Consider the following 25,616-nt stretch of genomic DNA (forward strand, 5'->3'; position numbering starts at 1 on the left):
GCGTACCCCGAAGAGCAGATGGTATTCAAAATGCGGGATTGAATTTGGTTCGTCTCTGGTCTCAGGGTGAAGAGGGATTCTGCTGCTGTGTAACAGAGTGGAGTTTGGAAGACTATCGATCTGAGATTTTTATATATATATATATATATGAATATGAATGAGAGAGAGAGAAATTCAAAATTGTAGTGAAGTGCACAAGGTTTCAGAGAAATGGGACTTTTCAGACAGAGGTCCTTCATGAACTGTGCAAGCAGAGTGCTTATGAAGGACCGCTGTACAAAATGTTCGGTTTCTCTGGAAACTGTGTAATTTACTGCAATTTTGAATCTCTCTTCATCTCTTACTACAGTACACTGCAGTTACTCAATTGGAATCTTTTATATATATATATATATATATATATATATATATATATATATATATATATATATATATATATATATATATATATATATATATATATATAAAAAAAATAAGAGAGAGTATTTGATGCACTAGTATTGATGCACTATATGGCCAAAAGTATGTGGACATATCTCCTAATTACTGCATTCAGATATTTCAAGCACAACTATTGCTAACAGGTTATACAATTAAGCACACAGCAGTGCAATCTCCATAGACAAAGACTGGCAATAGAATGCATCATGCTGAAGAGCTCAGTGTCTTTAAACACGGCCCTCCCACAGGCTGCCGCCTTTGCCACAAGCCAGCTAATGAAGTTCCTGCCCGCCCTGCTAGATGTGCCTGGTCAATAGTAAGTGCTATTATTGTGAAATGGAAGTGTCTAGGAGCAACATCTCCATCACAAAGTGCTAGACCACGCCAACTCACAGAGCGGGGCCACCAAATACTGCAGCAAGCAGTGCGTAAAAATCACTTATAGTGTTTCATCACTCCCTACAGAGTTCCAAACTCCCTCTGGAAACAACCTCAGAATAAGAACTGTGTCTGCTACTTCATGAACTGGTTTTGCCAGTTGCACACAAGCCAAAGATCACTATGTGCAATGCCTTGCTTTGGCTGGAGTGGTGTAAACTTTCAGCACCGAACTTTGGAGGAAAGGAAATATGCTCTCTGCAGTACTGATTCACACTTCAGTATCAGGCAGTCTGATGTCAAGCTGGGCTTGACAGACACCAGGAAAACACTACCTACTGAACACACAGCACCAACTGGAAAGTTGGTGGACTCGGAATAAGGGAGTGGGCTAGGCCCTTAAATTTAATGCCACAGAATACAAAGACATTTTAGTCAAATTATACGTTTCTTCCGTTAGGGAAAGCCCTATCCTATAAGACGACAACACCCCTGAGGTCCATAAAGACATAGTTTGATGAGGAACTCCAGTGGCCTGCACCAAGCTGGACATCAACCACATTGAACACCACTGGGAAAAATAGATAAGTCAGGCTTTTTCTCACACAGTATCAGTGACTGACCTCACAAATACTCTATTAAACAACAACTTCCTTACACAGTTCAAAATCCCATGGAAAGCCTTCCCAGAAAAGTGGAGGCTGTTACAGTTCTAAGTGGGGGCGGCGGTGGTGGTTGACATTACATATTTATATGGCCTATTCATACTGTCCACATACTTTTGGCCAAATAGTGTAGTTATATAAAAAATTCAATATGAATCAGCATTTGAGTAAATGGTTTTGAAAGAAAGTCTTTTTAAATATCACATGCACACAGCTTAATATCTCAGTAGAACAGGTGAAAAAAAGATGAATTCCTAGGGGAATAATGACCAAGATACGATGCATGTATGAAATCAAGAAACCTGTAAAAAAGCCTGTCTTGCTAAGGACTCCAGGGCCCAGTGGAAATATAAGAAACCCGTAAATCTCAGTGATCGACTCTTGCCACTAATCAATCTTTCTACCAACAGGACGATCTTCAAGAGTGTAAATCTTCTGATGGTATAGCAGCATTCTCTCCCTCTCTCGCACACCCACCCCACAAAAAGGCAATGCGAACCAGCACCACCAATGTATGGTAAGAAGTTAATTAAAATCTTTATTTCGTTACGTGTTACATTCAATACCCATTGTGTTTCTTTAGGACACATATATGATAGGCATAAATACAAACGCATGTTCTTTTCATATTTTTGTGCCTTTTCTAATAGAATAAGATGAGTGAGCGAAACTTCACACCCTCATATTTACATGTAAAGTCCAACTTTATACAAAGTCGATGCCTTCAATATTTACAGAAAAAGGGAAAAAAAGATCTCTAACCAACCAAAGAAAGGTGGTGAGAGAAGCAGTTCATTACACTTGCTCTTACAATAAAACTGGGAAGATTCATCAACTCATCAGCTAGAAATTCTGTATTTTTTCAATGCACACAATAATCATCATGGTGTGCAAGCTCCGAATATTTGTTAATTGTTCGTCATATCTGAATTACAGCTACCGTAAAATCTTGAGGGGTGTTATTAGAACATGAGCCTTGTCCTTTACTGACTAAAGGCATTTCCTTGTTTATAAGCGGAGGGGAAGGAGAGGAACTAAAAGAGTAATATAAGCTGAATGAGCATCATGGACCAGGTACAGTAACGCATTAACAGTCATTTCATTCAACTACTCTCTACAGTGACCTGTGTTTGAAAAGCTATATGTCAAAACACGAAGGAGACAAATATCTCTCAGTAGAAGCGAGAGACAATTTCTGTGGATCAAATGTTTTATCAAAAACAAACAAACAAAAAGGATGAAAAATAAATGTCTAAAAAGACCAGTGTTTCTGACATCCAGCAGAAATTGCAAAGAAAAGAAAAAACAAGTGGCACCTACACTTAACAGGCAACTTTATAAAACAAAGAAAAGAGAGATAGCCCTTATGACTTGAGTTGAAATTGGATCTGGATGGATCCCAGTTTAATCACAGTTGAGATTGGGTGGAGGAAATGGTGACCTGGAGGAAAAAAAAGCAGAAATAAAGCAACCAAAACACTAGACAAGGGCGTCCCACCACTCGAGCTCTAAGAGGGGAACAGTAACTATCAAATGTATGCAGGCAATGGAGTGTTCAGTAGTTTGGCAATGACTTTAAGTATTGACCACTTTGGAAAGTCTTTAAAGTCACATGACCGTAACATAAATACGTGTAATGAAAAAGAGGGGGGGGGGGGAGAGACAAACATTCTTTCATCGTGGAGTCCCGAGATTATGAAGGACTTCTGTGAAGTCAGAGTCTGTGGATAATGATATTCAGTATTCGGACAGATACACAGAGAGAGGGCGGAACATGACGCTGAGGTCAGCTCGTTGGAGTGCACTAAATTACGTGACCGTGTCGATGCATATGAAGAATGGGAAAACCACCTGAGTTTGAAAATAAAATGCATCAACACAGACTGGCACTGGTGTGTGCGCGTGTGTCGGAAGGAGAACAGCCAAAGACAACCCGTCGATATACCCCACTGCTGACGCTAAGCTTAGTGTTGATCACAAACAGAGGTTTTAGAGTACATGGTCATGTCTTTCATCGATGCTTCCTCCTTTCCAGTCTCAGAGAACATAACAAAAATAAAAGAAAAATACCATATGAACTAGAGTACAGAACTAGCAGAAAAGCATCCATTCCAGAGTGAATGTTTTGGACCAGCTAGTAAACAGTCACATGGGCAATGAATGTAGCTTTTGACAGCCAAGAGGCTGGGGCCATTTGGCAAAAGGCTATTTGGGCCTTGCTCAAAGAAAACAAGCAAACAAACAAATAAAAAACCTAGCAACTCTCCACTGTGGAAGAAGCCCCATTGTGTGTGTGCATGCCGCGTTTAAGGGTAGAGGCTAGACTCTCCGACCTCCTGGAACAGCGATGTGTAGAACTCCGGCTCCAGTTGCTTGTTGCGGTAGCGGTTAACGATGTCGACTATCTTCTGTTTCCGTCGCACGTGGGGGGGGCTGTAAGAGTCGCTCTCCAGGCGCTTCCTCCTGCACGCATTTATCACCGTCTGCCTCACCAGGAAGCCTGGCAAACAGCGACAGACAGACACGGGTGAACCGAACACATCCACGCGATCGAGGCACACGCGAACGAAGCTGTAGGAGCTCGGCATGACCAGAGGGAGTCGCGAAGCCCTGAGCGGAACCAGCGCCGAGGCAGTACAAGTGAGGCTGGCGGCACCTACCCAGAGCCCTCCTGCTGACCACCATGTTGTCCACCAGGGGGATGACCATGCTGAACTTGCCCATGGCTCCATGGAGCTTGATGCGGAACAGGCCTGTCTTCAGCGGGTGGATGAAGATGACCAGCACGTCCTTCTCCGGGGAGCTGGGCCTGACGCAGGCAACCAACACATTTACACTGTAAATTCTAGAAACGCATCCCGTCTGGACCACACAGCAAACTCACTGAATAAAGTTTGCTTGTGGAAATATGCATTGTAAGGTGTCCTGGGTGTAGTGGGGTGTCTGACCTGGAAGCACTACTGTTGACCGCACTCTCCACACCCGTGCTGGTCTCAGTCAAAAGCTCAGACACAGGGAAATTCTCTACACACACACACACACACACACACACACACACACACACACACACACACACACACACACACACACACACACACACGAAACACCATTATAGCTGAGCAATCACTCCCCTAGGTAGGAATTTGCTAAATATGCAAAAAAAACTACATAAACTAAAAATATTTAGTCCTGTATATGCTGTTTAATTACAGCAATAACTAATAATAATTACTAAAAGGATTTGTTTTTTCTTGTAAGAATGGCAGGCAACTCATAATTCTTATTTGCAACTATAATCTGCAGGATGCAAGTGAATGCAGAAGTGTTTAGTTTAGCCTTCACTGCCATGTTGACAGGATTAATATCATTCATTTCAGTGAGACACCTGTGAAGATGACGATTGTTCTCATTAAATCTCCTATCGATATGTATAGCAGTATGTTAATTTTACAGCATGGCTGTGTGCACTCCTACATTAAACTGTCTCTTACTTATTACAATATATATCAATAAAAAGTGTCAAAGTTAGTGCAAATGTCTCATATCAGTGCCCAGCAGACATTCTATACATACTTATGAATATCTTTCTTGAACATCAAATAAGTTCAGAGCGCTGGCTTTGCTCTGTCACTCCCCACCCCCACACACCCACCCACACACACACAAAATTGCATAAAATGTTTTTACCAATGTCATCGTATCGCTCCACCCAGACCACCAGCACTTTAGTCTCGGGGCCGAGTGGAGGTACACTCCTGCCTGCCATCTTCTTACTCTTCGCTGTGGGAGACTGTCATGAAGAGAACAGCCATTACACAACACAAGCAGGGCAAAGCAGCAGGGGGGCTGCTCATCGGAGACCGGGAGGAGCCTCGGGCACTTGTAGTCTTGCCGAAATTGTAAACACGCAGTTTTTATTTCTTTGTTATTGCACAGATCAAGGGCACACTTGTAAAGTGAGAATCTTCTCACCACACAAAGATCTGTGCTACAGGAAAAGTTATCAGCAGCCTCTCTGTTACACTGCAGGACATGCTGCCAAATTCTACGTCCATTTAACTGGATGTCCAGTGGTGTGAGAGTGAGAGTGTGTGTGTGTGTGTGTGTGTTTACCCGCTGAGAGGGCCCCATGTTGTCTGAGTGGTTGGGGAAGAGCTCCAGTGTGAGGTTGGGCTGTTTCAGTAGGCTGGGCAGCAGCTCCATCTGGGAATCAGAGTACACTGTGGGGAAACTGTTCTCAGATGACTCCGCTACACACACACACACACACACACACACACAGACACAGACACCAACTTTCATGAGATACAATGGTCGAACAGTTTGCATCCCAGCCTTCTCTCGAGTTCTAGTAAGCGATAAGTAGAAGAATAAAGCGGAAGCGATCTGAAGAGCAGTGAAGTGCAGGCGCTCACCAGACAAGTCGCTGAGCGACGGCACCACAAAGGCGATCTCGGTGAGCGCGTCGGCGTAGTACAGAACCTTCCTCTCTCCGTTAAACATGCCCCCTCCCGTGTCTGCCACAGCTGCACACTCATCTATCAGGGCAGCAAGACAAAAAAAGGGAAAAGCAACGTTCTCATCTGGACATGTGTGAAGTGAAAATGGGAGTAGGGATTTGACCGGATTCAGGCCGGCTTTGCTTAAACCCAGTGTCGTTTCAACTGGAACCGCCTGGTGGTCAGAAAAGGATAGCTGGCCTCCAGGGAAAGTTGCACATTTGACTGCACTGCACGATGTGATGTGGAACTCGAGCGCGTGTGTACCTGGTGTGTGAGTGCCATTGGAGGTGTTGATAGTCCAGCTGGTGTAGACGCTCCCGGTCCAGCCCGGGTGCTGGCCTACATCCACTGGCCAGCCCAGAGACAACAGCAGCTCCAGAAAGTGTGGCTGTACATTCACCGCAGACTCCACGTTCCTCAAGATCTATGCACAAAGTTTTGTATTACTGCCTTTGTGGGGTATTTTAATCGAGCTGGCTATACCCAAACGTAGCCCTAACCTTAAGCAATCTAGCTTTATCATGGGTTAATTTGGTCCCCGCAAAGTGCTAAATACATGTTCTCTCTCCTTCTCTCTCTCTCTCTCACACACACACACACACACACACACACACACACACGTGCCTATATCTGGTCGTAGTGTGCGACAGGCACTGCCTGTGCTGCTACCTCTTGGCTGCTCTTCTGCCCAGCCCTCATGTAGAAGATGAAAACTGTATCACAGGGTCGGCATGGCAACAAGTCTAGGTAGCCGATGTCATCATAGAAACCTGGCACAGTCGAGTCCAGAGCGATGAGGTGAGGAGGCAAACGGCTATTACCTGGCTCCTAAGAGATGCCACACCACACACACACACACACACACACACACACACACACACGTGCACACACAGTGAACATCTTGGCCTTGCAAACCACCTCTACGACCTCTTCTGGTTTGAATGGGCCCATAGCTGTACCGCGTTTCTATTACAGCACCCGGCAACTCAGTTGGTCTGAACAAACGTTCAGAGACATAGAGCTAAGGTGACGGACAAAACACTGGAAAGGTTAAAAATAGATGTATGTGAAACAAAGGGCCAAATAGACATGAGAGTGTAGTGTAGTGTCTAAACAAACTGCAAGAAAGATATAAACAGGGACATACAGCATTAAAGATGCTGCTAATAAAAAAAATATCAAAAATGAACCCAGCAGGGAGGGAGATGAAGTTTGGAGCTTTCTGTTACCTTGAGGGCCTCTAGCGACAGGAAGCCGAAGTGTGAGAGGAAGAGGCGTGCAGTTTGAAACTCGTGCGCGGGGGGAGGGGGCTTGCAGTCAGTGAGCGGGTCAGGGAAGGGCTTGTTCCTCCACAGCTCCTCCGAGTAGTGCTCCAGGGCTGTCTCGTACTCGATCTGCTTCACCATCACACCACGCAGCTTGTCGTGCTGCAGCTCCAGCTGACACACACACACACAGGTTTAGCTATGCACAAGCTCTCCTGAATGACTTCATACTCCATTGCTGATAAGTGGTTTATGAGGCAGTGAATACAGCCTCTAACATTCTCCGTCTTTCTGCACCATGTGCTTAAATGGGTTCATAACGGTGCTTTCTGCTGAGTTTCTAAGAAAGTATGTGCTGAGTGTTATCTCTCTGTCTCTCTCACTTTCTCTCTCTCTCACACATACACACACACACACAGCCCCACTGGAATAAGACCCAAATAGTTGTGATGACAATTCTTAGTAACATCATATACTGAAACACGCAGCCAGGCTTGTGCCAAAAACCTCTTACTTATTACCCCATAATAATTCAAATGTACTGTGCTTAATTGAACTCTGTTCCCCCTTCTATTTCAATTAAAAAGGAACAGCTTCTAGTCTTCAATAGCATCACGATAATGGCAAAACAAGTAATTGCATAGGGTGCCAACAACCAGTAGAACATCTAGCTGGCGCGGCGCCCCGGCAGAGATGGCCATACGGCAAAGAGAATGTAACACGCAGTGCGAACAATTTGTATCCGAGGGAAGGTAAACGGGCGGACGCTGACCCATGTCCCCACACGTGCGGGGTCAAGCTCACGACAGCGTCGAACGCTTTGAGGCTGCAGGACGCAGCATGCAGGACTCCCGTCAGTCAAAGGGAGACCCTGCCCCATTCTAACCCTAATCAACGATGACAAACCTTTACATAGAGCATAATCGAACGGCACAGAGCTGCAGTTTGAGTGCGGGTGATGTCCTTTCTTACCTCTTTATCTACTATATCGTGGAGGTCTGGAATGCTTAGGTCAGCTTTCACAAATGGAATCTTGTCCACCTCCTCCGGGAACGGCCTGTGCTTGACGTTAAACCGGATCCCGACATCGTTCTTGGGAGCCGGCCGTTTCTCAGGAACAAAGACCTGCTGTAGGAGGGAGACGTTCAGCGCGGTCGTGTTCGCGTTGCACGCCCCAGCAATCCTTAGCGCTGCACATCTGCCATCAGCGTGCCAACAGGCATGCCCACGTCTCCGCAACGATACTGGACAGCGCGCGCGCGTGGGTGGGACAGGTCGCGGATGGACGAGGGACAATGTGCAGCAGAGGTGGCTGGACAGCTTGGCGGACATTCATGACTGAGGGGAGAGGGTAAGAAACAGGGCCCGGATGACCAACCACCTGATCGGACGGTTGGGGGCGACAGCCCGTCCCACAGCCATACACAGTCTGGGTGAGCTATCCTTCAGTTCTTCCTGGCCTGTGGTCATCTGGGTGTATTTGGCAGGCAGCTTTCAACCCAGCAGCAGCATTAACACTCTAGCAGCACTGCTGTGTCAGATGCCCTCCTACCAGTGCCACTCCACTACTAAGGTGTCAACAGTTGATAATGGTGCACCGCCCAATATGGTCAGATCTGGTCATAAACGTGGAGTAGAGGCTGACGAAGAGCATGGCACCAGCTGGGCTACGGTCTGTGAAATGGGTGCACCATATATTAAAGTGGCCTCTGCTTAGAAAAACAATGTCACATATGAAAACCAAAACATAGATTTGGTCCATTTCCGCTTTTAGTACAGCCTATGGAAATATGAAACATTGTTCTACGATTTAAAGTATTATTAGACAATACATGAGCAAATGAATGAATTGTTTGTTTGGCAGGACCTTGTGGGCCCATGGCATGCTGAATGGTTTTTGATGCAACTCCCATGCTGGGATTGGTTGGTGGTGGGGAGTGAAGGGCATCTTACCTTCTGATTCGCTCGGGCTCCTCGAGGCTGGTGGAAGAGCTGCATGGTCCAGGCATGGCGAGCACACATGCCACGGATCAGCACGGTAATGGATGGAGATGGGTCTGCCAACACACATACACACACACAAACAAACAAACAAACAAACAAACAACAGGGAGCATGTCCTCTTTAGGAAGCCATCTTCGTTACCGACTGCATATATGCCATTTCATTATTTTAGCCCAACAAGGTCACTTTATTTTAAACACTCAAGTCACACACATTCCAGCAACATAAAGCCAATCCTAGGAAGTGTGACAGGCTTCACTCACTCTGCTCGTTACCCAGGGGCTGCTCCAGCATGGCCAGGATGACAGAGTTGTCAAGGACGTAGTATCTGAAGTTACTGTGAGAGGTGGATGTGAGTCTGGAGTATTTAATCAGGGTGTCCTCGTTCAGCAGACTGCAGGTGGAGGCGGGGCCACTTGGTGATGGGAACGCCCCCAGCACCTGCATTATACTGCAGCGGCAGACCCGGGCCAGGAATAGACAACACGGCCAACTAAGAATGCATTCAAACTACACTAATCCCCTAGATTAATAATCAGTTCATTAATACTCAGGCATATGGATCCCCACATATTATTTTTATTGGAATGGATATGGGGGTTGAAAGTATAATGGGTAACGTGTTTAATCTTCACAGCTTTATCACATTAGAGGGGTATCGAACTCACCATGACAGCGTGGCTTCTGCAGCATCTTTGACCCTCATGGAGGCAGGGTTATGCTCTTTGTCACCTTTATACCTCACTTCCTGTTCACCCGTCTTTGATTTGCTGCCCGATATACCCAGCTCGACAATCTCCAACACCTCTATGAGGCAGTCCTGCACCCCCCCCCCCACACAAAAGCACACGACACTCAACACCTGCGTCCCATATTTCCCACATGCAAGAACATCTCACAGCATCACACACGGCACACGGAGGACTGGGATGAGCACCAACGCGGACTCCTCTTCCCATGCTGCCGCCACAGGTGGGTGCTTTCTAAATAAATCACGCCTCAGTGGTCCGTACCTTCTCGTTCAGCATGTCGGGGTGCTCCGTGAGCCACACGCACAGGCACTGGAAGGCGGCTACGATCATGGAGTGCAGGTCTCGGGAGTGCAGAGGGGCTGGCCGGCTGCACTGGTACACGATGTAACTGCACACCGAGCTGACAGCCCGCTTACGGTCCGAAGATTCCACAATCGCCTTCACCTGACAAGAGGCCAAAACCACAACGATCGGACCGATCAGGGTCACCACATCTCGTTCCTCATGCTTCCATGCCGCCGCGTACGGCGACCCGTGAAACCCGCTACAGATCGCAAAGCACCTGCCAACGCCCAGTCACGTCACATCCCATCCCATAGTCCCTATAGAAGTCTCAATTAAAAATATCCCACATTCCACAGCTAATCAAGTACAGCGATTGAACCTACTTCTCAAACCCTTCCTCCTCCTGATCTGACTGAGCTTTGGCACGCTTACACTCCAGACGGCTCGCTCAGGTTCTCCTGTGTGGCGGTCTGCTACCAGCTCCTTCACGCCTCTGGCTGCCACCGTTTAGAATTCCATCCAACGGTATGTACGTGACAGGCCCTACGTGCCGTGTCTCAAGGCTGAGCAGTCAACTCACCTCTGCTCTTAACACCATCACCTCTCTTGTGTAAGAGCAAAGCGCTCGATTTATTGCTGCAATATCTCTTTCCACTGTTACGCCGAGGACATCCGGCTCTACTTCGCTCCGAAGCCTAATGATCAGTGCTCACTGAAGCGCCTCGGTGAGAGCCTCGAGGATATAAAAACCTGGATGGATAATACTTTTTTCTAATTAAATTCAAATTGTTTATCGGAAACCCTTGTAGTACTACCAGGTTTTACCTACTGACAGCAACGTGTGGTTATGTTAAATCACATATTACAGTCAAGAATGACTTTTAATCGACTCAATTACTAAAGTCAGGTGTTTTTATTCATGCATGAATCTCACGGATTACTGCAGTTTGTTGTTTGTTAGGTCTAAAGTTTTTCTTAGTCTGTTTACAGTTAGTACAGCATGCAGGCGGTACACAGCTCAGGAACACCAAGAAGATGCATCGCATCAGCTCAGCTTTAGTCTCTCTTGAATTACATCCTGTAACGGCAGGATGTTCTTTCATTGGTTTTTAATGCTTTTAATATGCAAGCCCCTTCCTATACCTCTGACTTGAGTCACCCCTGACATGCAGACGCTGCTCCCGGGATGTGAAACAGCCTAACGTTGAACATTAGGTATGTAATATCCAAGTATGATGTCATATATGTAGGTTTTTGTCAGCTATGCTTGACTACTGACTATGTACAATGCTTTGGTCTACTGTTCTTCAGGTGTGCTTTCTAAATCAAAGTTTACTTACTTGACTTTCTTCTCCACATTTAATTTCTGTGTGTTCACGGGCATGATTATAAACTGATACAAATTTCAGGACTGATTACTTTCTGCTGGGCAGCGGGCAGCACGTACCTTGGCCAGGCCAGCAAGGAGCTCGAGGGCGGCCAGCGAGATGCTCATGTCGGGCCTCCACTGCGAGTTGAGCCGCTGGGTGACCAGGTGGATGCTACGAATCAGCAGGCCGGCCGCTGTGTCTGTGTGGAGAGCTGGGATATGACACACAGCACGGCGCGGAGCGCAGGTTAGTCGCACACACGCGCACACGGGCACGCCGAAGCCTAGCACGGACGCGCGGCCAGGAGCCACACAGCGGCCAGCGCGTGCACGCACGCTCGCACTCATGCCCATCCACGGCCGGGGACGCGGGACCGGCTAAACACGCCCATGATTACACTGAATTTCACAAAACTCCATTGACTGCATTGACAGGAAGCATTCATGCTTCTAAGAACACAACAGAAAGTGCATACAGTTTTGCGCAGATCTGCATCAGTTCTATATAAATGTTGGCTCTTGGGCTAAAACACATGCTTTGTAGTTTCTAAAAACAGACATCCAAACAATCACCAACAAATAATCTGTTGTCAAGATGCAAAAGTTAAAAAGCCATCATGCCATAGCAAAGCATGCTTAACGTTTGCAATATTCACATCGCAGACGCTTAGCAGAGGGAAATGCAACGCACAACACCAGCTGCGCAAGTGGCGAGTGGCTCTGTAGGTTTACCGTAGTCACGCAGCAGGGCCTGGGCGGGTCTCTCACTGTCGGGGGTGGTGGCCTCGGAGCTGCCGGCGCTGGCATTGCTAATACCGCTGTTATTGCGACTGTGGCTCTTAGCCAGAGGATGCCCTCCATCCACGCTTCCCTACACATGGTGAGCAGCAGCGCTTCAGTTATAAAGCACCCTGTTCCAAACATACACCTCACTGGGTTCAGCCAATCAGCCATCCTGACGTCTGTGTACAAGGCCACCGTGTCCATAAAATTACAGTATGCAAACATTTCATTGGCAAGGGCGGTGTTAAAAATATCATGTTGCAGTGTAAGATGATGACAGTAAACACTAACAGACTCTGACTCACTCTCTTCCATGGAGAAATAATTCGCAAATCAGCTTACCACCTCGGCTTGGGCGCCTATAGACTCCAGGAGAGCAGAATCCTGTACTATATTCAGCATTGCCGCTGGGAATAGAACGCATATGTACAATAAACCTTCTTATTTCAACTGTGACAGGGGAGACGTGTCAGACAGATTAGAGAGGGGCAAAATGTGTTCTAATAACTGCAAAATATATGGTGCTGCCAAATACACTGAAGCCAAACTCAGTAAACATAAATATTGACGAAACAATCAATCATACCTAGTATCATCTGGGTATTGACCGGGTCCGTTTCGGTTTGCAGAGCGCCAATCAAAATATTCACCAGTCGCAGCTTCAGTGAGAGGAAGGTCACTGCTTTGTCATGAAGAGAGTTGTCATCATTGCTAAATTTACCCTCCAGGAGAACCTGAATCCGGGACACGAATGAGATTAGACAACAACTTAGTTGCTTGCCATTTTTTGGTCGGCATGTTCGTACGAGTGGAAGAGGTTGCAGCAGCAGTTAAACCAAGTCACAGGATTCACCTCAGATTTGATGGTGCCAAAATGGTGTGGGAGAGGCAGCATAGACAGCAGTATGTTGATAGAAGCTCTTCTTAATTCAGTGGGGTTTACATACGACTTAAATTTGGTCAATTCACTGTAAGAAGAGGGAGAAGCATAGTTCAGAACTACCTTCACAGCTGCGCGTTTCTAGAGTAAATAAACAACAACCTCTCCGAGGGTCGACACATTCCAAAAAAATATTTGGAAAAAGCAACTGAAGTCTGGCCTGAGCCCTAGTGGGTGCTAAAGACATGGTTCCAAAGTATGAAAAATAAGAGCGATCCAAAATGTTCTATGGATGTAGGAGATATCTCAAGACAGCTCCTTACCGATCAGGAAGAATAATTTCCAGTGCAGATATAAAGTACGGAACCACGACGTTGATCCCTTTCAGATCAGAGCAGAACAGGGCTGAGGAGTTGAGGATAATGCTGGCCAGAACTGGCCTGCAGATGTAGTCGGAGATCTGGAGGCCCTGGATTAGGACCATGTAGAACCTGACAGGTTGAAGAACAGGTGGCATGGGGTGGGTGGCACAAAAACAACAAACAACAAAAATAGAGCAGACATCTCCACAGTTCAGAAAGAAAACTTAATTTGAAAACTTTTCAGTATGGTATTAGTTTGCCTCTTGAATGTGATTATATAGTCAGCGGAGGCTGATCAGACTCTATTAGCACCCACATACATTCATCATAAGAGAAAGAAAAACAACCGAATGAACACCTGATCTCCATTCTAGCAATCACAGCATAACACAAAATTTTGAAAAAAAATAGAAAAATTAATTACTATACAAGCTTTACTAAACTTGCCAGGTTTTAAGTGTGGCCTAGTTTAACAGCATGGCCTGGCATGAATATAAAAAGAAAAAACAAAAAAACAAAAAAACAAAAAAAAAAAACTGTTAAATGCAAAAATAGTGAGCTATATCTATAACCTAGCTGTAGACCAGTTTCTTTCAGTAAAGCCCTTGATTACTGTACCTGGACAAGTAAACCGGTAGAATTTCCTCCCCGGTTTTCTTGCTGCAGAAGATTCTACACAGTGTTCCACAAGCCTCTGCTCGACCAGACTCGTAATTGTCAGGAAACTCGTTGGCGTCAAACATGGGGTTTGACACCATAGTGTCAGTAGACATCTGAGAGCCTTTCCTCCTCAGTTCAACTCCAGCCTGAGTTGCAAGGGCTGAGAGGGAGAAAAAGACAGAGAAAAGGGGAGACAGAGAAGGACAGGAAGAGACGCAAAATCTAAGTGACTGCATCGCATGGCTACTAAAAGGATCTTAACAGGGATTACAGACAAAGAGATCCACAGACCAAAAATGTCTTTGGAGATCCTGTTTAAACTAAAATAGTCAAATTTTAATGCACTTTAAAATGTATTATTTAAATAATTTATTTTACCAATAAAAGCACGATCATTAATGTAGCTGTTTTTTTTTTTATTATACAATTGGCTTTTGGTTAGAGTTACAGGATCAACATGATTTTTCAAAAGACGTACTCGAAGACATTAACTTTTAATAAGACTGTACTTGAAGACGACATCAAGAGCTAGTTTACTAGCACTTTAATGAAATCAGCGTGCTTTAATTAAACCTATGTAATCTTAAAATAAAAGTGAAAGAGTACACAAAATCCTTGAACAATAACGGTTCTTGATCAAGCAAACAATCAGTCAGGGGAGAAGGGGGAAAAAAACCAAGAAAAAGATTAGCTCTCCTGGTCGGCCTCCCTGTTAGCAAACACAGTACTTTAACAAGAGGTTTGTAAGACAAATGTTGAAAAAGTGCAAACTACTGTGGGTCAGCATCACTAAATAACACATTAGAAGGCACAATGTGGCTGAAACATACTGAACACACATCCACAACATGCAGAAATATTCATACAAAACTTAAAACAAATCAATATAACAAATAAATCATAAGTACAAATAAAAACAACCAAATGATAACCAAAAAAAGCTACATAATCAAAACACCAGGCGAAACTGAGGACAACGTTGGTTGTTGTGTTTCTTTGGAGAAGATCGGTTAGTAGAGGTCCTTTAGGTGGATGATATGGGAAGGAACTGGTCGCATGATGGCATGTTAAGTTGCATCCAAAAAAAAATCAATTGCAGCAAACATTCTCAGCCCTTTGCTGGTGACTTTACCGACAACTGTTTCAATGAGGATTTAAGAATATTTGTTGCATTTGAGCCAATGACATTTGGGCAGCAGTCAATATACTCCCCGGACCCCTAATACCAGAACCAAGCAGTGTATGGCCAGATATCTTGCCCCAAGAAAACAATACTGCGACAACAAAAAGTGACAGTGTCAAAGCAAAAAAGGAATTAAACGAAAATTAAACAAATAATTGCAACTGGTAAAGCTTGTGTTCCTACTTACAAGATTTATAAGAAAGAAGAATTTGGAAAAAAGTTGCTGCAAGATAGAGATAAAATGGAAACAAATCAAATAACAGCAGTAGCAGAGATCCAGAAACTATGAAGAATGTCAATGGTCTGTTGTTTTATGACTTTATATACTTAAAGATTGTTTTACAGCTAGGAGGGAATCAAAGAGAGTGGCTATAACAAGACACTGAGCTTCAAATATTCACCATGCATGAAGAGAAATGGAACAGGAAAAAAAAGCAAACATAAGACGGACAATTAGCCTACCTAACACGTCCCACAATCCAACCTCATCCCAGACTCATCACAATACTGCTTTAACGAAGATGGCTTCACATATATTTAAGGAATCGGTTAAATTTCCTTGATTAATAAGTTAAATTCATTTGCCATTCCTTATTACTATCCGAATTACTATGCATCATCATGCCGTTCCTTAATACACCTTGATTAATAAGAACATCTCAAGGCAAGGTTAGATATGATCTGCAATCTTTGGCAAAACTACTACTATTAATCACCATCACCACCAGTAGTAATATTATTATTATTATTATTATTATACTATTAACGGCATACAAATGAAAACGTAAATAAAATGGAGACTGATGTTGAATGGAGATTGATAAGAGAAAGTACCTTCAAAAAATCCTGAATAAATGAATGAAACTTAAAGGAACAATCACATTTACATACACATTTGTCCTACTTTTCTACACAGCAGATTCTAGTGCATTCTCTAAATGTTTTGTCTTTCAGCTTTTTTTTTTCTTTCTTTTTTTTTTTTAACTAGCATTGCAAGTAATGGAAGCGTGCCAACACCAAGGAGCATAAGGATAAATGCATGCCCAAAACTTCAAACTTGTTTGAAAAGACATTATGCTAAGAACAATAATTTTCCATAAATGTAAGTAGCAATTTCAAGTTTAAAATGATCATCTCTATTACTTTAAACTTACTATACAATTCCAGCTTAAATTGGAAGCCACCCACAAGCAATTGAGAGATACCAAAAAAAGTAGTTCTAGGTGTCTAAGATAGACGTTACCCCATAACATCAAAGCTTTCAGATATGCAGTGCAACTGTGCTCAGTTTTATAGATAACAGTGTCCTTACTGGGCCCTAAATGTCACTAGAAAGTCTGTATTATATGATTTGAAGATAAAGTTTGACGCATCTGAAGATATGAAGATTTGGGCATCTATTTAACACAATGCTTCTCTATATCAATAAATTCCATTACTTTTAAGCAATGCTGTCCAGTAAAAAATGAAACAAAATTTAGAAAATGAACTTGTATTGGAGGATCGACTGTACCACGGCATTGATTTTGCTCGACCTGCTTTACAGATACTTTATGCAAAAATTATGTTAGGATTAACTTTATGCTGCTTTGATAAAAACGGTATCACTTTACCATTTAGGTTTGTCCCTGTGACAGGTGTCCAGCATTTGAAAGCAGCATTAAACAATGATCAAAAAATGGCTTTTCATGGAGTACTACATTTAACTTTTACTACTGATTTAGATGTTTACCTCTTCATTAATCTCAAAATGATTTTACATTTGCCTTTAAATAAACATAAAAGGTCTGATGGCAAATGAGAATCTAAGTAAATGTCTAGAGCAGTACCCCACTGAATAAATACTAGTCCATAAAAAAAATTTCCCCAATACCTGACTTTTGCCCATATACGACGATTTAAGGAATCCCTTCCTGGTTACTTATGGATAGAGAGATTTGGTGTTCTAAGAGCTAATTGTTTGTACATAGAGAAATTACAGCATATTACTGCAGAATTATCAGAGGGTACTGTGAGCTGTTGAATGCCATCATTGCTTCACAAGATTAGCGGTACCCTCATATTACATTTGAGAAGATGCAATCTTGCAGGTAGGAATAGCCTATTTTTGTAATAAGAAAAAGGAGAATGGAAATAAAACGGTAACAGGAAAAGAAATGAGATAAATGGAAAAAAGAAACAAAACCAAATGTCTGCAAGAAGTAATTACATGGATTCGGAGGCCCATACCAGTAAACTTCTTACCAGTCATACTGCTTTCCCTGCTGAGGCCAGAGTGGAGTTTGCAATGGACAAGTGCGGCATCAAACAGCCACTGGCCAAACAGGTTTAGCACACTGTTGACCTTTGGCCTGGTGGGAGCAGGCAGGGGTCGTGGCTCTGAGCTTGTCTGGTTTGGACTGGAGAGGGGAGAGGTGGAGGAAGGCTGATGCGAAACTTTAGACTGCCCAGTCTGGAAAGTAAAAACAAACACACAAATATAACAACAACACACTCGCACACACAGACCTGCTTTCCTACAACAAAGTACAGAAATCACTATAAATGCACTCTTTCATATTGCCTGAGGATTTTACACTTCACTATTGCTCAAACATGCTGGGTTAGGGTTTTGATAAACTGTTAAAACAGATCCATACTTTTCTTGTTAGGTCATACCGTTGTTGCTTTACTGGCAGTCTTGGTAACTGCTGTGGGTCTGTGTCTGCGAGGGGGCGTGGTGTTGGTGGTTGTTGGGGGTGGTGGCATGCTAAGTCTATTAACTGGAGTGGGTGGGGCACTGTCTGACCGAGGTCTGGATATACCTGGGCAATTAAAAAGTTGGGAGATAGAGGGACGGACACACACACACACACACACACACACACACACACACACACACACACACACACACACACAGAGAGAAGAAGAAGAAAAAATCCAAATCAAGGCCAAAACAAGATCTAGAATCTTCACATTATGGCTCCAGCCACAATGTGTCAGCACTATTCACAAGGAGATAAACCATTCACCACACTGGCTATTTCTGATCAGGCCTGGACACAGGCAGCACCTGTCCAAATCCCCAACGCGTGTAACCTTCAAACGTACGCATCATATGAGCATGGCAAATGTCTGCCATCTGATGAGAACTAAAAAAAAAAATCTATTTGTTTTTAAAAATACAACCACTGCAATGAAGGTGTAAGATGTGCATCATTTACATGTGACTCAACATTTGCTTTTTGATCTCAACTGATTCAAATTTTTAAAAAAGGAAATCAATCCATTTGGCATGTCACACTTTTTTACCTGTTTAAAAGCCAGGTAGTACATAAAACAATTACATACAAAACACATTTTGTGTGTTTCTAATAAGTAATATCGTTGATGGTCAATGGTAAGTACTGATTGGGTGAGTAAAGCAATCTGATATTGATTATGCATTATTCAAACTTTAGGCACCGGAAGAAATCCGAAAAGGATGGTCAAGAAAAGCAAATGACCGAAGCGTAAATAAAACAGAAAGCTGCCCACACACTTTCAACAAGAACACATTGGTGTAACGCTGGAGTGCGTTCTTTCCCTCCAAAGACATTTCTGCATTGTAGATTGATTTTGTTTCCCCTGGATGCCAAAGATGTTCCATCATCTAACCATAAAAAGGTCTTCCTTAAAAAGAACCGTGCATCCACTCGTGTCAACCCTTTATTGCCCAAGAGATCAGATGTTTTCCATATAACAAGTCATATGTTTCGTAACACATCCGTGATCCGTTTGTTTTTTTGTTTTGTTTTTTTAAACACACTTGTGCATGCACCACTTTTAACCACCCAATCATACTCCAACCCAAGCACAAACCTAGATAAGCAAACGCTCTCATATGATTGTTCAGGAGCGTGCTCAAAAAAAATACCATAAGTTGGTAGCCTGTCTCGAAAATTGCTCCTAGATACAGCAACACCTAGGGACAAACAGGGTTAAAATGCAAAAATATCAAAACGTGTCACACAGAGATCATCCTCAGAAACATCTGATGCAGAGATGTCAAAACTACAGATCAGAGATTGGAAACCAGTTTATTTTTAGTCCCCAGATTCTTCTAAACGTAATTTTTTCAGTTGTTGTTTCTGGGATGTTTCTAATGATGTGCTTCACTATGACCTCTGAGACTACAGTGATGCAAAGTTAGATGATCTGACTGGTGCACCAGAATTACCTCAGAGGAAGAACATATAATACATCCCAAACGACACACTACACTCAAAAAAATATAAAATCAGGTCTGACGTGGCTAACCAGGCACTATTTGATTAGGTCGATCAGGCTTAGTAATACCTAGAGAGGGAAGTCTCTCTCGAATATATCTCCTAGACACTGTCGTTCCTGAGAAAGAAGAAAAACAACAGTTCCACTGATGCAAGCTTAACACCACCCCACACAAGACTGGGGACAGACCAAGTCCTTAGCCATTTGTAATGACATTACCGATTAGTCACAAAAGCAGAGCAAATACGCTTGTGAGTGCAAAGAGCAGAAAGCACACACAAAAAAAAAAAAAAAAAAAAAAAAAAAAAAAAAAGAGGAGGCGAAAAGCAGTTTCGAACATCCATGATGTTAGCCACCTGGAATGTGCATGCCATCTGATAACAGGCTGTGCAGCAAGCTTTAGAACCGCACGCTAAGCACAGGGCCATGTCTGGGAACAGAATAAGTGACTCTGGTATGAATGCAGCCACACAGTGTCCCATGTGAAGCGGTGCTGTTACTGGCTACTTGCTCAGAGGTTAGTAAGACCAGCTACTGCTAGCAAAAAAAATAAATAAAAAAATCAAGCAATGACTTTTGAGTGATTGATGTCAAATATTTCATCTGCAGAATAAGAGGGACATATTACTGAACCCCAACTGGCCAGATTTGGATCATAGGACAGATGAAAAGGTGCACTTTTTCTGAGTACCATGAGAGGGCAGAGTTTCGTGACTCTTGTTTTTCTTAAAAACTGCCACACCTAGAGGAGGAAACAAAATCATACTGTGGTACAGATCATAGCTATGCAGGTCAACATTGTTACATAAACATACATGCCCCATAAACAAACAACAGTGATCTGTATAAGGTTTTATAACAGAGCACTCAGAATGCTCTAGCCAGCGATTTAAACACAGTCAGTGTAATACTTGTGGCTTTCTGGGTGTGACTCCATAACAGCCCTTACATGAATTGCCCAAAGAAATATAACAAATACCCTCTGCTAAAGGGGAAAAAAATGGGGGGGAAAAAAAACTTAATGACATGCCTCATATAACCAAATCCTCTATCTGCTTTTTTTAATGACATAAAATGAAAAATCTCAATGATTTAGTTGTGGTGCAGGTCAGAAACACAGCAGGAAAAGGGACTGTGCGCAAACACAAGCTTAGCCGGCCGTACCTAGAAACGCGTCCACCAGGCAGCTGATGCCCCTCATGGCCCTGAAGAAGATCTGGGGCAGCTGTTTGAGGCATGGGTGCTGGATGACCTCCTGAGGTACGCTGCTCACCCCCAGCAGCTGCTCCTGGAACTTGGGAGTCGAGCTCACGATCACAGGGTTACTCAGGTCTACGGGGTTACTGAGAGAGGGTGGCAAAACACAGAACCCAGCCATGAGCCACGCTCAGGCAAAGCCGGAGCACGGTCACACACTCGGTCTCTAAACCGAGAGAGGGTGATGGTTATGAAAGAATGAGGGTTAGGAACCATGCCCAGTGCCACTGACCAAACTAATTAGGCTCAAGCTGTGCTGGGGAATCTGCATAAAAGCAGGTGTTAAACGAACAGCTGGAAACATGAGGCATGGCGGCCTACCTGAGCATGTGCAGGAAGCGATACCAGGTCTGTGCCACACAGTCGCTGTCCATCTCTGCGGGTATGAGACTGGCATCTTCTTCTGGCACTTTGAAAGGAGGGAAGGATGGCCCATACGTGAACCGCAGCAGCCTGAAGCGAAAACAAGCGCACGGTTTACAATAAATATCCGTTCACACACACACACAAAACACACGTTATTTAGTCAGAGGCTAAATAGCAATATCTCATCACTCAGTGCAATGTGTAAAATATTAGAAATATAATAATGTACTGTTAGGTGAGCTGGTAGCCAGGAAAAGTCTAGCTATGCAAGTGCAAGTGTTGTGATATTCGACTACAGTAGTACTATTTGAATCCAGAGGGAGCGGAGCACACAAATGCACCTGGAGGTAAGAGCGGCGATAACTTTGCTCCACTGCTCCACCACTGGAGGGTGGTGTCTCCAGTTGGCCAGCATCTCCCTGGCCGTCTTCCAGTATGGCGGGGTGGGAAAGCAACGTGTGCAGGCCAAAAACCAGACCTCAAACAGCACGCTGATTAGCTTCTCGGCTAGCTTCTCAGCTATCCCACCTAGAGAGGACCAAAATAGCAGGTTTTTCACGAGGTTTAAAATAGTACATAGCATTCTTTACAATTATCTATGTCTACAACATGCTTTATGGTGCTTTATCTGTATCTAGAACTCCCCCCCCCAAGTTATCTAAAATCTACAACCGTTCCTTTCGGACCAAAATAAGCGCTGGGTGCCCAAGGACGTCTGACTGTCAAAACATAGCGGAGCAGACACTGTGCAGGGCGGTTTGGGGGGAAAGAAAACGCTTTAGGCCCAAACATGGTGGGCGGAGCAACACCACATTACCATGGCTACTGACCTCCCACAGTAGGCGGGGCGAGCAGCGTGTCATTGATGCGGAGCAGGAAGAGAAGCAGCACTTCCCAAGTCTCTCTGGCCATGGAGGAGGAGTCACGGGCCAGTTTCTGCACAGCAGACAACACCTGCTGACACAGCCTGAAGTGCATGGGGCTGAAGTGCTCAGGTCTGAGAGAAAAACGGCAGGGGTGGAGGGGATTTAGGATCAGAGGCAGACACCGCGGTTTATATTAGCCTAGAGTAGGGAAGAGCTTTACACACGTGTATTACACATGTTCACAAAGACAGTGATTCTCATGAATTAAGTCCAAGGCTGTATGTTAAATCAACTATGTCAAAGTCAAACAATTACATTTTAGAATTTTTTTTGTTTGTTTGTTTGTTTTCTCCTTCAATGTATTTTGAATTATGATCAAATTGTACAGCAATGCATTTTATTAATGTTTCATAAATATATGCATCTTGTACTATAACAGCAGCCAAACTCAAAATTGAACAAATTCAACAGGAAGTACTGTCATAATACTAAGACATTAAAATAACTTTGCAGGAGTATTTAACCAAAAGTAAGTACACTGGAATTTTCTATTGAAATTACTAATAATTTATTCACTATAAAGCTGAAATCTACCTTTTCTGTCAGACCACTGCAAATATCAAGGCTGGAATATCTTCCGTTATCCAAAATACAGATTGAGAAATGCAAAGAAATATGTTGTGCCAACATTATCACAATATCATAAGAAATGAAAATTCTCCTCTGCATGGTTTAGTTTAGGTATAAACTAATCAGACCAACCATAAGGTATGCAGGCTGGTCTTAACTCTACACCTATTTGAGTTCCTCTGTCATTACATCCTTATTACAACATCCACATTCTGTAACCTGAGCCAAATTCCAACTCTTTTAGTAAAGACTACAAGGCAGAGAGATCCTGCAGAGAACACCTCACTGTGGAGCACATCTGTCACCGATTCCATCACTGTGATCATTAATGCAATACGCTGATTCCTCATACATATACTTTTGAATTGCAACAAGCTTAATATTATGGTTAATTATGTAACAATACTATGTGTTTTTGAGAGTTGTGAAACTTGGGAAACACCAGTGAATGTCTGAAGTGTTCAGGTTTTAAAGAAATGTATGAATTTCTATACATGTACACAAGCATGATGACAATTCTCACTAGCTTAACAACTGCGATCAGACCATTTAACACTTTCTGGTGCAGGTATAGTTAAAAATGAGCTTTTTTTAATATTTGACCACTTCTGCACAAATAAAAAGCTTTAGAACTTAATTTTTCATTCTCTAGATTTACTGAAGGGTATTCAAAAAGTGAAGAATCTTAATTATATATCTTAACTGTATAGCCTTTATGCATCCTCCTAAGTCTTTATCTTAAATCCCATTCATTTCTTTATAGGCTTCTGTCAGCAACCTGTAATAGGTTCACTGCAGATAATATTCGGTCCCTGCCAAGATTAAAAGTGAGATCTTTTATCATTCTCTCACTCTCACCTCGGTAGGAAGAGGTTGTGAAGGTGTCTGAGGATAGTTTGCACATAAAGGTTAGGCTCCTTAATGATGGGCTGGGGTATGGAGTCTCGGGATGATACCAGTGCCATAATCCAGTCTGTATAGACATCCACACACAGCTTTACCGTATCTCCATCCAGAGGAAGAGTCAGACCGTAACACAGCACCTCCATAGTCCACTTCACCTAAGGTCGACAACGGAGGAAACAAAGATGTACGCAAATTACACATTAAACTGTTAATTGCTAACATTCATTCAAAAGATTAGAGAAACGCTGTTGCTCAAAAGGACCTGACAGCTTCTGGTCAAGCTTACAACCAGTGTTTATCAAAAGATGGCGTAGTTGCTTTCTGTTTACAAACAGTGCAATCTTCATGCTGTCATATAGGCACAACTAATAACAACATTACAGTCCCATTTTGCTGCAAAGCCTTTAAATGAAGCAGTATGACAACAGCTGGCTACAAGAGGTACTCTGCTTAGTGAAGCGTACCAATGCTCTGAACTACAGTGAACAAGTCTGCAGCTTGACACTTAGCAGGAAGCTTTGGTCTGGTCACAAACACAATATAAAAAAAAATCTAATATAAACAAAATCTCAATTAACCATCTAGACATTTATGAAGCATAATAAGTAAGATTTGCCACTTATGTATAACATAGCACTATCACTTCTTGATGGAATGAGATGTAAAGAGAGCCAAAATGACAGGATTTCAACAATCTCTTTATCCAAAACACAATGCCGATCAGGATATTTTTCTTAGAACCAAATTAAATTGGAACTGATCAAAGTAAATCTCCTCCAGCTGCATGTGGCAATAAAATGGGCCCATCGTACAAAATGAATGCTCATAGTCAATTTCCTGACTACGAACGGCCACCGTGCTGGGACTACTGACAGGAGGAGGATGCAGGCGACCCACCAAGACTGTTGGGCGTTAGTGCAACTCAAAGTGTTAAAGACTTCTTAAAAACAAGGCTGTGCTATTTGCATTATGAATACAAATCTTTAAAGGTATTCAGATAATTTTACTTATGAAACACGCTAATCTGGTGGCCTATTTAAAGTCTATATAAACCTAAAATAATGGAATTCAGGGTAAGGAAAACTCCTTAAGGAAGGGTGTCTGTTCTCTTTGGACTTTCTCTTTACCTAAGAAAGAATGAAAACACACTAGCTAACACACATAGCTACCTAACTAGTTACAAAAGAATCTAGTTATCAAGTCATTTATTCATGGTTCACAACAGAAAATCTTTCAAATATCTCGGCCACTGTTTTTAATTGCTTGACACAGCAAAAGAATAGAACCTTCAAATGCCTGTCCTAAAGCCAGTGACTACAAAGCACACGCTCAGAAGTACATTCCTTGGCATAGACTTGCATTGCTGCATACTAATCCAAACAGCATGATCTGTTCTTAGTGGGCATGTGGGCCTGTGTGGCAGCTTGGCGGCGAGCAGAGTCAAGTGAAAAAAAGAAAAAAAAAAGATCCAGAAAGTGAGGCAGGAGGGAATTCACAGGATATCCTCCTACTGTTATCAGGCTGAACAGAAGTCCACAGGAACCACAGCTCCAGTGTAACTCAGAGGCAAAGTCTGTGCTGAACAATATGAAGTGGAACACACACACACACACACACACACACACACAGTAGAAGGACTAACAAAGACCCAGACAAACAACAACAAAACTAGCAGACATAGAGAGTTCCATGCTCTCACATTAACACGAACATGTCTTGTTAACACACCACAGGAACAACAAGACAGAAATTCCTGTGCAACCCAAAAATATTTCCAAGGCAAATTATGCAAATGCGGCACATGGCCCCGGACA

At 43.2% G+C, this 25,616-nt stretch overlaps 1 protein-coding gene across 9 annotated transcripts in view; it reads right to left on the minus strand.

Moving 5' to 3' along the window:
* Window positions 1–1,997: 1,997 nt before the first annotated feature.
* Window positions 1,998–25,616, minus strand: part of ralgapb (Ral GTPase activating protein non-catalytic subunit beta) — a 29,077-nt gene continuing 5,458 nt past the window's right edge. Inside the window, exons 3-34 of one of the 9 annotated variants that reach the window (XM_081717721.1) lie at window positions 23,755–23,957; window positions 22,231–22,397; window positions 21,742–21,928; window positions 21,356–21,487; window positions 20,942–21,120; window positions 20,469–20,519; window positions 19,847–19,894; window positions 19,425–19,472; window positions 18,188–18,333; window positions 17,774–17,981; window positions 14,305–14,506; window positions 13,648–13,815; window positions 13,298–13,412; window positions 13,031–13,178; window positions 12,787–12,851; window positions 12,394–12,532; window positions 11,740–11,861; window positions 10,269–10,451; window positions 9,924–10,075; window positions 9,519–9,706; window positions 9,205–9,308; window positions 8,224–8,376; window positions 7,216–7,425; window positions 6,656–6,814; window positions 6,251–6,410; window positions 5,900–6,022; window positions 5,598–5,734; window positions 5,172–5,274; window positions 4,433–4,508; window positions 4,145–4,293; window positions 3,818–3,984; window positions 1,998–2,925 (exon numbers count right to left, since the gene is read on the minus strand). In XM_081717721.1, coding sequence (XP_081573847.1) covers window positions 2,893–2,925; window positions 3,818–3,984; window positions 4,145–4,293; window positions 4,433–4,508; window positions 5,172–5,274; window positions 5,598–5,734; window positions 5,900–6,022; window positions 6,251–6,410; window positions 6,656–6,814; window positions 7,216–7,425; window positions 8,224–8,376; window positions 9,205–9,308; window positions 9,519–9,706; window positions 9,924–10,075; window positions 10,269–10,451; window positions 11,740–11,861; window positions 12,394–12,532; window positions 12,787–12,851; window positions 13,031–13,178; window positions 13,298–13,412; window positions 13,648–13,815; window positions 14,305–14,506; window positions 17,774–17,981; window positions 18,188–18,333; window positions 19,425–19,472; window positions 19,847–19,894; window positions 20,469–20,519; window positions 20,942–21,120; window positions 21,356–21,487; window positions 21,742–21,928; window positions 22,231–22,397; window positions 23,755–23,957 — 4,425 coding nt within the window. In that variant the 3' untranslated portion in view covers window positions 1,998–2,892. Of the gene's footprint in view, window positions 2,926–3,817; window positions 3,985–4,144; window positions 4,294–4,432; window positions 4,509–5,171; window positions 5,275–5,597; window positions 5,735–5,899; window positions 6,023–6,250; window positions 6,411–6,655; window positions 6,815–7,215; window positions 7,426–8,223; window positions 8,380–9,204; window positions 9,309–9,518; window positions 9,707–9,923; window positions 10,076–10,268; window positions 10,452–11,739; window positions 11,874–12,393; window positions 12,533–12,786; window positions 12,852–13,030; window positions 13,179–13,297; window positions 13,413–13,647; window positions 13,816–14,304; window positions 14,507–17,773; window positions 17,982–18,187; window positions 18,334–19,424; window positions 19,473–19,846; window positions 19,895–20,468; window positions 20,520–20,941; window positions 21,121–21,355; window positions 21,488–21,741; window positions 21,929–22,230; window positions 22,398–23,754; window positions 23,958–25,616 lie in introns of all 9 variants that reach the window. The other 8 variants (XM_081717720.1, XM_081717719.1, XM_081717718.1 and 5 more) reach the window with 8 other exon arrangements.

This window comes from Electrophorus electricus, chromosome 7, assembly GCF_041902795.1.
Source record: "Electrophorus electricus isolate QZ-2024a chromosome 7, ASM4190279v1, whole genome shotgun sequence".
NCBI classification, from domain to species: Eukaryota; Metazoa; Chordata; class Actinopteri; order Gymnotiformes; family Gymnotidae; genus Electrophorus; species Electrophorus electricus.